Below are 15647 nucleotides of genomic sequence, written 5' to 3' on the forward strand. Positions count from 1 at the left end.
TCTTGTGTAAAAAGACTCCGTGATAATTGGAAGATAATACGCCGTTTCGTGTTTGTGTTAGCTGAGCGAACTGATCTTTGTAATGCCAAGAACGTAATTTTGGGTGTTTCTCAAGATCATCTGCTAAATGTTCGGTTAAGTTGAATTTAATTGGAAATTCGAGGGCTTGCACAAGTATGTTTCTTTGTTGCACTTCAAACTTGGGTCAACTAGCGTTATGGACCAAACACGCAAACTCTCAACCTAGTATCTTAACCAAGTTACCTCAAAAGTATCGAAACACTGCTATTAGAGGGTACCAGAAGCTCTGTTACATATAATATCCAAACTCTGCAAAAGGTATCAAAACTAACAACTTTGATTTAAATACTACTCGTTAAGAAGTGAGGTGATCAGACACATTTTTGGTGGACCCCACAGTTCAATCATTGTCTGTTCAAGGTACAGCAACAGCCGTTGTCCAATCAGCTCCTGTGCTCACTCCCAGGCTACACATCCTGTTCTTCACTGCAGACCCCCGCTGTTTATGTTGCTTATGCTGATAGAGATGGCCATTTCTTTTTAAAAAAATATATATTTTATTCAAATTTTTCGGCCAAACAAAACAATACAAAGGTTTTCCTTTTTACAACAATAAAACAATATAAATAACAGTGACCGTTTTAACAAGTAAATAAATAATATATAAACTAAATGGCAACTGCCATAACAAAAATAATAACTCTCCAGAAATAAAATCAAACAATCCAATATACATAACCAAGTACAAATATCTATACAAAAACACCCCTGAGGACCACCCTCCCCCCTGGGTTGCTGCTGTTACCTTCCCATTTCCTTTATCGTTCTGCGAGGTAGTCAATAAACGGTTGCCACCGCCTGGTGAACCCTTGAGCCGAACCCCTTAGTGCGAACTTTATCCGTTCTAGTTTTATAAACCCTGCCATGTCATTTATCCAGGTCTCCACGCCCGGGGGTTTGGCTTCCTTCCACATAAGCAATATCCTTTGCCGGGCTACTAGGGACGCAAAGGCCAAGACATCAGCCTCTTTCGCCTCCTGCACTCTCGGCTCTTCTGCAACCCCGAATATAGCCAACCCCCAGCCTGGCTCGACCCGGAACCCCACCACCTTCGAAAGCACCTTTGCCACCCCCACCCAGAACCCCTGCAGTGCCGGGCATGACCAAAACATGTGGGTGTGGTTTGCTGGGCTTCTCGAGCATCTCCCACACCTATCCTCTACCCCGAAAAATTTACTGAGCCTTGCTCCGGTCATATGCGCCCTGTGCAAAACCTTGAATTGTATCAGGCTTAGCCTGGCGCACGAGGATGACGAGTTTACCCTACGTAGGGCATCAGCCCACAGCCCCTCCTCAATCTCTCCCCCCAGCTCCTCTTCCCATTTCCCCTTCAGCTCATCCACCATGATCTCCCCCTCGTCCCTCATTTCCCTGTATATATCCGACACCCTACCATCCCCCACCCATGTCCCTGAGATCACACTATCTTGAATCTCCTGCGTCGGGAGCTGCGGGAATTCCCTCACCTGTTGCCTCGCAAAAGCCCTCAGTTGCATATACCGAAATGCATTCCCTTGGGGCAACCCATATTTTTCCGTCAGCGCTCCCAGACTCGCAAACGTCCCGTCTACAAATAGATCTCTCAGTTGCACAACCCCAGCTCTCTGCCATGCTCCAAATCCCCCATCTATTCTCCCCGGGACAAACCTATGATTATTTCTTATCGGGGACCGCACCGAGGCTCCCGTCCTTCCCCTATGTCGTCTCCACTGCCCCCAAATTTTTAGTGTTGCCACCACCACTGGACTTGTGGTGTATTTCTTTGGGGAGAACGGCAACGGCGCCGTCACCAGTGCTTGTAGGCTGGTTCCTTTGCAGGACGCCATCTCCAATCTCTTCCACGCCGCTCCCTCCCCTTCTCCCATCCACTTACACACCATTGAGATATTGGCGGCCCAGTAGTATTCACTTAGGCTCGGTAGTGCCAGTCTCCCCCCCCCCTATCCCTGCTACGCTGCAAGAACCCCCTCCTCACTCTCGGTCTTCCCGGCCCACACACAACTCATGACACTTTTCTCAATTTTCTTGAAAAAAGCCTTCGTGACCATCACCGGAAGGCATTGAAACACAAAAAGGAATCTCGGGAGGACTACCATTTTGACCGCCTGCACCCTACCCACCAGTGACAGGGGCACCATGTCCCAGCTCTTAAAATCCTCCTCCATCTGTTCCACCAATCTTGTTGAATTAAGCCTATGTAAGGTTCCCCAACTCCTGGCTATCTGAATCCCTAAGTACCGGAAATCTCTTGTTACCTTCCTCAGCGGTAAATCATCTATTTCCCTGCTCTGCTCCCCCGGATGCACCACAAACAACTCACTCTTCCCCATATTCAATTTGTACCCCGAAAATTCCCCAAACTCCCTGAGTGTCTGCATTATCTCAGGCATCCCCTCCACTGGGTCCGCAACATACAGCAATAAATCATCTGCATACAATGATACCTGGTGTTCTTCTCCTCCCCTGAGTACTCCCCTCCACTTCCTGGAGCCCCTCAGTGCTATGGCCAGGGGCTCAATCGCCAATGCAAACAGTAACGGAGACAGGGGACACCCCTGCCTCGTCCCTCTATGAAGACGGAAGTAGTCAGACCTCTGCCTGTTCATGACCACACTCGCCACCGGGGCCCTATACAGCAGCTGTACCCATCCAATAAACCCTTCTCCAAAACCAGATCTCCTCAGCACCTCCCACAGATAATCCCACTCCACTCTGTCGAATGCTTTCTCGGCGTCCCCCTCTGGTGGGGGCATCATCATTACCCCTAGCAACCTCTATGTTAGTGTTCAGCTGTCTCCCCTTAACGAACCCAGTTTGATCCTCGTGGACCGCCCCCGGGACACAGTCCTCTATCCTCGTCGCCATCACCTTGGCCAGGAGCTTAGCATCTACATTTAAAAGGGAAATGGGCCTGTAGGACCCACACTGCAGCGGGTCTTTTTCCTTCTTCAAAAGGAGCGATATCATCACCTCTGACATAGTTGGGGGCAACTGCCCCCTTTCCCTGGCCTCATTAAAGGTTCTCGTCAAAAGCGGGGCCAGTCGGTCCATATATTTCCTATAAAATTCCACCGGGAATCCGTCCGGTCCCGGGGCCTTCCCCGCCTGTATGCTCCCAATCCCTTTTACCACCTCCTTCATCTCAATCTGTGCTCCCAGTCCTGCCCTCTCCTGCTCCTCCACCTTCGGGAATTCCAGCTGATCCAGGAAACACATCATTCCCTCCTTCCCTTCCGGGGGCTGAGCCTTATATAACCTCTCATAGAATACCTTGAACACCCCGTTCACTCTCTCCGCTCCACGTTCCATCTCTCCCTCCTCATCTCTCATCCCACCTATCTCCCTCGCTGCTCCCCTCTTCCTCAATTGGTGGGCCAGTAGCCGACTCGCCTTCTCTCCATACTCCTACTGTACACCCTGTGCCCTCCTCCACTGTGCCTCTGCCTTACCCGTGGTCAGCAGGTCAAATTCCACATGTAACCTTTGTCTTTCCCTGTACAGTCCCTCCTCCGGTGCCTCTGCATATTGCCTGTCCACCCTCAAAAGTTCTTTCAACAATCGCTCCCTTTCTTTACCCTCTTGCTTCCCTTTATGTGCCCTTTTGGATATCAGTTCCCCTCTGACCACCGCCTTCAATACCTCCCAGACCACTCCCACCTGAACCTCTCCATTGTCATTAAGCTCCAAGTACCTTTCAATACACCCCCTCACCCGTAAACATACCCCCTCATCCGCCAATAAGCCCATATCCATTCTCCAGAGTGGGTGCTGTTCTTTTTCCTCTCCTACCTCCAGGTGGGTCTACCCAATGTGGAGCGTGGTCCGAAATGGCTATGGCCGTATACTCCGTCCCTGTCACCTTCGGAATCAGTGCCCTTCCCAAGACAAAAAAGTCTATCTGTGAGTATACTTTGTGAACATGGGAGAAAAATGAGAACTCCTTACTCCTAGGCCTACTAAATCTCCAGGGGTCTACCCCTCCCATCTGCTCCATGAAGTCCTTGAGCACCCTGGCCGCTGCCGGCCTCCTCCCGGTCCTGGACCTCGACCGGTCCAGCCCTGGATCAAGCACCGTATTGAAGTCTTCCCCCCCATTACCAACTTTCCCGCCTCCAGGTCCGGGATACGTCCCAACATACGCCTCATAAAATTTGCATCATCCCAGTTCGGGGCGTATACGTTCACCAGAACCACCGCCTCCCCTTGCAATCTGCCACTCACCATCACATATCTACCCCCACTATCCGCCACTATGGTCTTTGCCTCAAACAGTACCCGTTTCCCCACTAAGATAGCCACCCCCCTATTCTTCGCATCTAAACCCGAATGAAACACCTGCCCCACCCATCCTTTCCGTAGTCTGACCTGGTCTATCAGTTTCAGATGCGTCTCCTGCAACATAACCACATCTGCCTTTAATTTCTTTAGGTGTGCGAGTACCCGTGCCCTTTTAATCGGCCCGTTCAGCCCTCTCACGTTCCATGTGATCAGCCGGGGTTGGGGGGCTCTTTACCCCCCTCCTTGTCGACTAGCCATCCCCCTTTTTAACCCAGTTCCCACGTACCCGTATATCCCCCCAACGGTGCCCTCCCGCCTCGACCACCCCATCCCATAACAGCTCCCCCTTCTCCTTAGCAGCAGCAACCCAGTCAACTGCCCCCCCCCCCCTCTGCTAGATCCCCCTCTAGCGTAGTTGCACCCCCCATGTTGCTCCCAGAAGTCAGCGAACTCTGGCTGACCTCAGCTTCCCCCCCTTGTCCTCGGCCCCCACTGCGAGGCCCCCTCCTACCTGCGTCCCTGTTCCCGCCACAATCACCATAGCGCAGGAACAAAGCCCACGCCTCCCACTCGGCCCCGCCCCCAATGGCCGGCGCCCACAGTCTCCCCCCCCCCCCCCCCCCAAACATGGGGAAGAGAGAAAAGCCACCGGATCACAAAACTAACAAACTGAAAAATCATCCCCCCCCCTCCCCTTCCTCACCCCACATAATCACCCCACCACTTTGTCCCAGAAGCTCTTCTCTCGCCAGACTATTCCAGCTTCTCGTCCACAATGAATGTCCACGCCTCTTCTGCCGTCTCAAAGTAGTGGTGCTTCCCTTGGTGTGTGACCCACAATCTCGCCGGTTGCAACATTCCAAACTGAACCTTTTTATGAAGCACCGCCTTGGCCCGATTCAAGCTCGCCCTCCTTCTCGCCACCTCCGCACTCCAATCCTGGTATACGCGGATCACCGCGTTCTCCCACCTACAGCTCCGAGTTTTCTTCGCCCATCTGAGGACCGTCTCTCTGTCATTGTAGCGTAGAAACCTCACCACTATAGCTCGAGGTATTTCTCCAGCCTTTGGTCTTCGCGCCAGAACTCGATAAGCTCCCTCCACCTCCAAAGAGCACGTCGGGGCCTCCGATCCCATTAGCGAGTGAAGCATCGCGCTCACATATGTCCCGACGTCCGCCCCTTCTGCGCCTTCGGGAAGACCCAGGACTCTTAAATTCTTCCTCCTCGAATTATTCTCCAGTGCTTCCAACCTCTCCACACACCTTTTGTGCTGTGCCTCGTGCGTTTCTGCCTTCACCACCAGGCGCTGTATTTCATCTTTGTTTTCAGCAGTCTTTGCCTTCACGACCCGAAGCTCCAGCTCTTGGGTCCTCTGCTCCTCCTTTAGCCCTTCAATCGCCTGTAATATCGGGGCCAACAGCTCCTTCTTCAACTCCTTCTTCAGCTCTTCCACACAGCGCCGCAGGAACTCTTGTTGGTCCGGGCCCCATAACAAACGGCCACCTTCCGACGCCATCTTGCTTTGAGCTTCCCTTCCTTGCCGCTGCTCCAGAGGATCCTCCGCAATCCGGCCGCTATCCTCTCCCTTTTCCATGCGTGTCCGGGGGGATTCCCTTCTGGTTTACTGCACAGTGTTTTTGGCCGTTTAAATTGCCGTTGGGGCTCCGAAGAGCCCAAAAGTCCGTTCCAACGGGAGCTGCCGAAACGTGCGACTTAGCTGGTCATCGCCGCACCCGGAAGCTCAGAGATGGCCATTTCAACCATCAGTCTTCGCTGGTGTCTTCACTTTGCGGGTGTCTTTATGAATATCCATCAGGCCACACATTCAACCAGGTTCACTTGGTTATGGTCAAATGCTTTACCTGTTACTTGTTGAAGTGGTACTTCATTGGCTGGCACATCATTGGTTGTAAAGTATTTTGAGATGTCTGGTGGTTGTGAAAAATCACAAATAAATTATTTATTTTTCTATTTCCATTACCCAGATAAATTGCATTTGATTATACCACACTCTGATTATGGAAAGTACTCCCCTTTTGATCGCTTTTGTTTCTGGGATTAATTATTTTGTGTGATAGCTATCCTGTCTTTCCCCTGCAGTGCTTAAAGATGGAACATTGCTTTCCTTTCAGATTGCAATGTACTTAACTAGGATGGAATCTTGAACACAGTTCAGAGTAATTGAAAGTTGAGTCTCCTCTTAGCTTGCTGCATCATTTCTTAGTTTGTCAAATTCTTTAAATTTCACTCCCCGTGAAAATCCCCTTTAGTCTGCCAACGTTTTCAGTTTGCACATTGTCGAAGATTAAATCCCCACTTAAACATTTTGGTCCAGGAGATTTGACTACTGGAATGCACCCCTCCTATGCCGAACACTGGTTTATGCTGTACCCAGAGGTTAATTCTGAATGCTTATTTCACTCACTATCTGTCATATTGACTTATTGTGTAAACACTGCTGTCACTGGGACACATTAAAACTGAGCTTTCACACTAAATTTGTCACTTTGAGCCTAAGTCTTGAAAGTGTTTGCTAAGCTCTGCCTTTTATGAGACATTAAATACAGAACTACGGCTTGGTGATTTTACAGTATTATAGAGGATAAAGGCTAATGTCTGCAATTAACTGTTTGGCAGTGTGGAAAATACAAAATCTGTCAGTGGTGAGGGAAGTAGATGATCTAGCAACCAATTTGAGGATCTTCAATGGAAGATTTCACGTGTGCATGTGCATGTGGGACAGGTGGGACTGGAATTGACTGCGCATTAGCCCAGGGTGCCTTAACACAGCACAAGAGATGGGTAGAGACTGAATATTGTGCAATGAGTAACTTGTCTCATGATCTCAAAGTGCCTCCACTGTCTGCACAGTTCATCAGGCGTAATGTACCATTCTCCCAGCTCACTTGGATGGATTTTTGCTAACTTTTGGTTGGCTCTTGATTCGTAATTTGCTCTGTTTGTTTAACCTTTGCTCTAGAGTCGCCAGGTATCTTTATGATACCGCCACGAGGTTCAAGTAATGATCAATAACTCAACACACCAATTAGTAAGATTCAAATCAAAACACATTTATTATACACAGTAAATCACTACTTGTGCATAAACTCTACTTTCTAGACTATTCCTATCACTAAAAGGCCTATACTTCACTTCGGAATTGGCCCGCCAGGTCAGAGGAGCAAATGACCTTTTGTTCAGGTCCTGAGTCTGCAGGATTCAAAAGCTGGTATGGACTGGTAGCTAGGAGCGCCTATCTCGTAGCGAGCGTTGACTTGAGACTTACTTGGTTGGCAGCCGCTGGACAGTTCACTCTCAGGGGTTGCTTCGTGTTGCTGAGTGACCCTGTCAAGAAGGACGATTTGAACTTGGGGGCTTTACTTTATAGTCCCCAGGGGCTTCCCGCCCTTCGGGGCGGACCCCGTGCCTGGTTCCAAGTGATTGGACTGTGTTCCGATCACTTGGATCGATTTCTCCAATACTAGAGTTGTTCCCTGATCGCTGGACGGTCCCTAAATGTCCGTTGGCCTTCCTTTGTCTTGGCTCCTGCTGGCGCCGAGGAGTCTGGCTTGGCTTTATTCACCTTAACTGTTGTAATTGTGCCTTGGAATTGCTCATTACTATGCAGATGGCTGCTGGTTTCAGTGCTGTCTGGTTTCTTACAGGTTTCAATACACATGATTTCTGTATTTGCTAGTCTTTGCCTGTGTTGGCTGAATTTCCCTTCAGCCTTTGCGGTTCTCCCTTTTAAGTCAGGAAGTGGCTAACCCAGGTGGCTACAGGATACAACTGCAACAGTTTAGCCAAATCCAGGACAATGTCTGGAAGTAAAGATGGTTTTAAATGATCTATGGTTGTTCTGTTGGATATTAGAAATTAAGTGCAGATTTGAGTGAGTTCAGTTTGGTGTTTCTGAGGAAAAGGGGCAAAACACGAGTTAGATTCTTGTTAAACAAAGACATTTGTATGCATGGGGATTTTTTTTGCTGCAGTTGAAACTGTCTGTGCCTAAGAGTTTGATGTGCAAAGTAAATACTAACTTGGCGAATGGATGAGCTGTTGCTTAACAACGAGGGGCCATATTTTAGGTTGAGTTTAGTTTTAAACTGAAACTATAGCAGTCGGAACTACGAAGCCAGAGAGGGAACTGCTTTGCTAGAAGAAAAGCCATACCATGGAGTTAGGGACAAGAAAACAAGTACAGAAGCTAAAGGACAGTTAGTTCTCAACTAGGGAATGAAGAGCAGTTTATAGGAAAATTAAAGTAAAAAGGAACAAAGAAGAACAAACATTGAAACTTCATTGAAGTTAAGAGCTTGGAAAGTGCAGGCACAGCTAGTGAAAAGCCTCTATTGGAAGCACTGCTCAGGCTGGTGACATCTTCCTACAGCCTGTAAAGTAAAAAATTTAAACCAATTGTGAAGCAGTTGGTGGCTGGATCCCTGAGAAACTGTGACAGGTTTGAAAGCTGGCTATTCCAAGACAAAGGAATACTGGAGAGTTGGAAATCCTGCAGGTGGATCCTTGCTGAAAACTGCTGAAGGAAAGCATTGTAAGAAGATTTTAAAGCGTGGCTTTTCTAGAGTGCACTTTGGAAAAATCCATTCGACAATCATCTGGGAGGGATTTGAGGAGAAATCCATAGAAGATCGATCTGAGTGGCATCTGCCACTTGGTTTCAGAGAGGGGTGTTGTCTAACCCCAATGAGCTTGTTGGATTGCAAGGGCTGATTCCTGAAAACCTGACAGCATAAGATATATTTTGTAATCTGCATACATTTGTGAAGATAAGTGGGTGTGAATGAGTAGTGTAGTCTAACTTTGCATGTGTAATTTTTTTTGTTAAAGCTAATTGACAATCCTGTGATTCTCTCTTCATCTACATTTTCTTAAATACAAAGTAAAAGTTATCGTCTTTTGAGCCAGGGTTCCATTCTGGGGAATTTTTCATCCAGAAGTAATACAACAGGGATCCTAACACTACACAATAATCAAAAGAACATGAATATTCACCTTGCATTGTCAATTATGTTAAAGATGCTAAAAGTACAATCAACAGTTATTTCAAGCCAAACATGTTGGAATTGCCTTCTGCACTTTTACTTTTCAATGATCACCAGTCAGATACTTACTTGAATCTCTTGAAGCAGTACTCTGACCAGGTAGTTACTTTTCCAATTGAGCTCTCCGCTTCCAGTAAGATTACACATCAAATCTCCTGCAACTGTTCCACTGCTGCAGACTCCCTGTTTATCGGCGGCAGCAACTACCAGGGTTTCATGTTCTTTAACACTGGAACTCTTGTATCGAAGCTGCCCATCCCACTCTCATACTTGTGCCCGACAGCCTCCCTTGCCATGACTCCGCAGCTCCCCTGCTGCTACTGCAGCAGCCCCACAGTGCTGCCATGGCTCCCCTGCCACCGCCAACCTCTTGTCATTCTGGATCTTGGTTCAGTTGATCAGGCCCATCGCAGTAAGCACTTTTGTCTTGAGAGTGTGCATCAGTGGCAAATGTGCAATTTTCATACTGACAGCACTCAAACCAAAAGCTTGCTGACCTTCACAACCTAGATTTTAATGCATCTTCAGAACAACTCTTGAATTATGCAATTCTTGTCTGGACTAGCAAATGTAGAGAGCTAGCTCCACAGCTCGCCTGGCATCATGACCCTCTTTTATATTGCGTTACAGATGCTCAGAATTCCAGAATTTATTTATATGAACAGATGTGTTGTTCTGTAGTCTAACACTTCGAGCAGCAACTGCACTTCCAAAGGTACTTGGCTGTAAATGTGTCATGGGACATCCTAAGATCATGAATGACATTTATAATTGTTAGCTCTTTCAGCTGATTTTTTTCTCTTTTGGTCTTTTCATTTAAGCATTTTTGTAGACTAGACAAAATGTTAGAATTTAATCAATGTAAAGTGCTCTTCCCATGCAATCCAGGTGAAACCAGTCACTTACCTGTATGGGGAACTGAAAGGTTTGGTGGCATTTATTGAGGATTTCATCTTCGAAGAGTGCTTCCAGTTTACCAATATTATAGATCCCTACAGCCGGGATCGAAGTGTCCAGTGTTGTAGTTAACCTTTTTGTGGCTATTTACTGAGATTATTGGAGATTGACAAAATAGTGCTGTATAATGAGAGCACTGGAAATTAGTGCATGGTGACCGCTGAGGGCACTGGAACAAGGCCAAGGTGCAGCATGGGCTGGACTATCCTCTCCTCCGCAAGGACTGCTAGTTCCACTTGGATAACCTGGCCCTACCCCATCATTAGCCATCTTCTACTGAAACACTCACCTATGCACATATCACTGCCAAACTATTCCAGTACTCTTGCTAGCCTCCACCCTTGATGCAAAAACACCCATAACCAAACACTTCCTACATGTTCTTTGACGACACATAGTGGCTCCCGGTTCTCCAGTGCCTGAAAATGTAAATTCTCATGTTTTGTACTTGAATCCTTTTCATAAACTCCTCCAGCTCTATAAACCTGCCCCCATCTCCATTTCCCTTATTGGCTTCTGGTGCATCATCTACTAGCCGTACCTGTCTTTTAGCTGCCCAGACCCTGTTCTCTACAATTCACTCATCATTGCTGTCTACCACCTTCGCTTTGAAAACCCTCCTTCTTTGATCAAGTTTTTGATGATCGTATCTCACATCTTCTACCGTAGATCCACAAGCTCTGGAGTGTCTTGGGAAGGTGCTTTAGAAATGTTTTGAGTAATTGTGCATGTGTAATAAAGCTGTAGGAGTTGCATGCTGTCCATGGTCCTGAACTTCTTGACACGTAGATATTTTTACTGGGATTTCTCAATTCCCCTCGGTCTTTTCCCCTTGGAATCTTCAGGGACGAGGCAGTTCCCTGAGGAAATGTGACCTATCCCCCAGATGAATAATAATTGCTTGATGAATCCTGATGAGAAGCTTTGCCCCATCCGCTGTGTAGCCCATTGGTGTCCCAATTTGCTCCATCATGTGTCAAAATAGTTGTCTTGTGCATAGCTACACATGAATTTCTTCAGCCATTGGCTTCTATTGGTGCAGGATTACTGCAATTAACTTTTATCGATCTGAAACTGTGAATGTCTTCTCATTAAATTATACCTGATTGCCGTGATAACTGCTGCATTTGCTGCTCGGGAGGAACAAATCATGGATTTGATTTACAGTAAGGCAAGCAACTTCATATTTGAACAGCAAAATTGACAAAGTATTCAGCTGTTCAGTTCATGTTCCAATTTCCCTGCAGAGAAAAATTAGAATTTATTTTCTTAATATTTGGTCAATGAAGTTATTTCCTGTGCTTGCGTGGGTTTCACCCCCACAACACAAAGATGTACAGGATAGGTGGATTGGCCACGCTAAATTGCCCCTTAATTGGAAAAAATGAATTTTTTTTTTTTAAAGTTTGAAGTTACAGCTGGCAATAATTAAATTTTTCACACATGCACCTTCTATAATATATTTCTATTGTAATGCTTGTCATGTTTATTTCTGCACCATTCTATCGCACAATAGATTGCTAATACCTACCTTTTAGCTCATTCTTCCCACATGACTTGGCTTAGGTTGCACTGTTGTTTACAGATCTAATAAACTCTGTAAAATGGGAGTTCAGGAATGGAATACAACTCATCTTAACTTGAAGTGAACTTCGCAGCTCTTAAAATGGCACAAAGGCTGACATTTTAGTGCAACACATGTTCTATTTGTTGTATGTGCAGCCTTGTATGAATCTAGTATGGAGAAATTCATGTATATCTGATTCTAGCCAAAACCTGCTGCATGTGAATTTCCTCAATTTGTATTGGCTCCAGAAGGAATCTGTCTTCATAAACTCTGCTGATTTATAGAGATACATTCCATTTCAAAGAGCAACCTGTATTTTTATTACATTTATGCAAATGATGCAATTGCAGATATTTGCCCAGAAATTGAAGTCCAACGCAATGCAAAGTCATCTGGTACCTGCATGGTGGAACAGTTTCGGCCTGGGATGTGTTGCTAAACCTTGCAACTTTATTTCTGTGGTTTGAAAGCTTTTCTCTTCACTTGACCCACCTGCAGACACTTAAACAAAATGTTGCTGGTCTCTGAACCGAAGGCTTTGCAACCCGACAGCTGCCAGGTTCTCCCCTCCACACTTCACCCCACCTTATCGCTACCCACCCACCCCCCTCACTTCCCACCATGCTTTCGGGTTGGGCCAATCAGCTGTATTGGCCCCCAGGGTGACGCTGAGCAGAAGTGTGCCCACCGAGAAAAGGAACAACAGAGGCAGAAGAACCAAGAGTGAAACAACATTCTCGGAGACCGTGTCCCACTGGTTATTTACACCTATTCCCCACCCCAAATAACTGCTCAGTATGAGCGTGCGGCACATATTGTATCTGGACCTGCAAGAATAATGTACCTAGACACTGTTACAAAGGATGCCCTTGACCATCAAAGAGTTTTGGGGAATACCCCAAGCCATGGTCAGCTGGCAGGCTGCTACTTATCTGTCAAGGTGAAGATCACCATTGTTCTGGATCTTTGTAACACTGGATCTCTCCAGCAAACACTGGTTATCCCTGCAGCATAAGGCATGGTGTTGTACAAGTCTGTATTTGCCAGGCGACTGCTCTTTTCTGCAGAGCATCATAACTCCATGAGGCCTGTGACATGCCTGAAGTAAAGGGCAGGGCCATTCGGTTCTGTGTAATCGCTGATTTCCCCAGAGAGCAATTGACCAAGCCCACTGGTGCTGGAAGCACAAATTCCAAATCCTGTGCCGGGCAATGACGGAGGGTTTCCCTCTTTAATGTGAAAATTGTCTGTAAAAGGTGTCAGCAGCACCAACTGCGTTTTGTGTAAACTCGTTTAGGGCAAAATTTCACTCTGTGTAGTGGCTGGGTAATTGCCATCCAGGAGATTCCAGGGCTTGGTGTCTCAATCTTGGCTGTCAATAGATTTTATTTACAAATTAGTGAAATTATTTGAGTCGGGGGCTTCGAAGGAAATGTGCTGTTTGACAGGGAGATGGAATCAAAACTGGGTGTAATTCAAATGGATCACTTCACCCAGTTTCTCAGCATGTCCTGAGCTAACCTGTTTCAAAATTTGGGCACTGGCCCCTGGTTCACCAAAGTGCTTGAATCTTTTTACTTCAGTCTCCTCTCCTTCCTCTCCCTGTTTCCATTTATATTTTGTTTTATTAGCACTATCCACAGGATGACTGACCTGGACTGCTTTATTTGTGAAAAGGCTCATGGATCAGTTGATTCAGGGCATTGCACAGAGCAAATAGCAGAGTTGCTAATAGGTTGCACTCTTAAAAGAATGCATTAAAGTTTAAAAATAACTGTGCCAGACTAAATTTAATAACCACCCTCTGCCTGCTTGTCAGGTTATTGCTTGTGTAATCTGCTCAGCCACGGGAAAATTATGTGGGTGACAGGTCACGTGTGCCAGCTTGTGTCCAACACAAGGCAGTGTGATTTGATTGGCCAGTTCTGGGATGGAGTGCTGAGACGCGTTTGAGGATGGCATGAAGACGACTGGAAAAATTACCCAAGGGTTTGATATCAGGCTTGTACAGTCACAGCAGTGTGCTTATAATAATAGGACCCCTTAGGTTCAAAAGCTGTGCTGTACAATCCCCACTGTTAATCTCATTGTTATACACGGTTCTCTCGTAGCAATTTTTAAAGTCAGTTGAAACTAAACAGCTTTGATTTGTGGGGGTGGGTAGTGACACTATTAGATGTTAACAGCGTGAATTGATGCTTTCTGTTCAAATATTTCAGTTGATTTTTTAAAAAAGTATGTAAAGAAGCTGAGGGTTATAAAAGCACTGAGCATTCCAATTTAATCTGTGGTGTACGTTTAAAAAAAAAAAAGGCACTTTGTGCATATATGGCATGATCCATAAAATCACTCTGCCGCTTTGATTCTGATGATCTGTGGTTTCACCAGCTTCTTACAGCTCCAGTGATTTTGACATGAAAGTACCTTGCAGGGATGCTGTCGGGTTCATGACTACCAGGGCATGTAATGAGTTTCTCGCTGCAACAAGCTACCCCTCCCCCTCCCCCTCCTGCAATCCAGCATACCATGCCTTTGTGTCTCTGCTGTGCTTCTTATCCTATGGAGGAGATGACATTAGTTGCACTGCAGCAGGTGGAGCTGCTGCAGTGTGTTCAGTTCATCTGACTCTGGCATTCAGACCCGTCCGAGACTCTTTGCCTTGGACAAATTAAGTCCCAGACAGAAATGGCCCCCTTGGAAATGAAGACAACCAAATGATGGCAGATTTACTGTGAAATCGTTTTTGGAGCGTGCATCTGCGTCGGAAGGTGGACAAGAGTTTGTGTGTGTGTGTTGGGGAGGACATGGGGAGGAGAGAGAGAGAATAAAAGTAGAGAGAGGAATGCAAGTCCACCCAAGGAGCTGTCAAGAAGTGAGGATGCCAGAGATGGGAGTAGATGCTGAAAGAGGCTGTAAGTCGCTGTTTACTGAGCCGTTCAGTCCCTCTGTAATCTGTCATTGACCAGCCTGGAATTAACATGTCTCCTAGCATCAAAAACTTGGATTGTTTCTCTCCAATGCTGTGTCACTGTAAAGTGGCGTGTACCAACAGTACTGTATCACTGATGTTTGGATGTAAGGTGGGTGAAAATGGCATTCCTGCATGAGTGTTTTATATTAAAATACAATGAGAATCAGTGGTGCATGTGTAAGTTTTTCAGTGTGCACAAACTGATGTCAATATTAGTTCTGTAGATAACAAGCCATCCCTTTGGAATGGTGCTGACACTGTATACTGCAATTCAGTCAATGGGAAATCGGTGCATTCGACTGTTTAACTGCCTACAAACTATTGAATGTAAAGTGGGACACAACTGCAGCTCATCGTTATGAGAACCCGTTAAAACGGACCTTTATCTTGTTGGTTGTTGCTGGCAGAGTTTGATGGCCTTTTTAATTTTGTGGCGTGAAATTCAGTTGCCTGAGCATTAGTCTTGGTTCATGTTCTCTTCAGGATTTTATTTATGCAACCTTTCGACCAGCGATGAGGACACGCAATCTTTGAGATTTTGTTTTTAGATCCTATAATGTTTGGATGTACACTTGATTTTTAGAATAATGCCAAAGGCAGCTTGGCATTCTAAAACGGTTGGGTTCTTTACAATTCACTCTCAAAATCTGGAGAAAAACAGTAGAAAATCCTTGAAATTGGGAATAGTTTTGCATGCAGTTGCTTTTTTTTGCGGTTCTGTTTGATCA

The 15647-nt window shown here is 46.2% G+C and overlaps 1 protein-coding gene across 21 annotated transcripts in view; it reads left to right on the top strand.

Moving 5' to 3' along the window:
• Positions 1–15647, top strand: part of LOC140389677 (disks large homolog 1) — a 486438-nt gene that overhangs the window by 116214 nt on the left and 354577 nt on the right. Inside the window, exon 1 of one of the 21 annotated variants that reach the window (XM_072474047.1) lies at positions 14602–14860. The exons of 19 other annotated variants lie outside the window; for them this stretch is intronic. In XM_072474047.1, the coding sequence (XP_072330148.1) occupies positions 14846–14860 (15 nt within the window). In that variant the 5' untranslated portion in view covers positions 14602–14845. Of the gene's footprint in view, positions 1–14601; positions 14861–14904; positions 15029–15647 lie in introns of those variants that run through there. One more of the 21 variants, XM_072474044.1, reaches the window with a different exon arrangement.

The sequence above is a fragment of the Scyliorhinus torazame genome, chromosome 14 (genome assembly GCF_047496885.1).
Source record: "Scyliorhinus torazame isolate Kashiwa2021f chromosome 14, sScyTor2.1, whole genome shotgun sequence".
NCBI classification, from domain to species: Eukaryota; Metazoa; Chordata; class Chondrichthyes; order Carcharhiniformes; family Scyliorhinidae; genus Scyliorhinus; species Scyliorhinus torazame.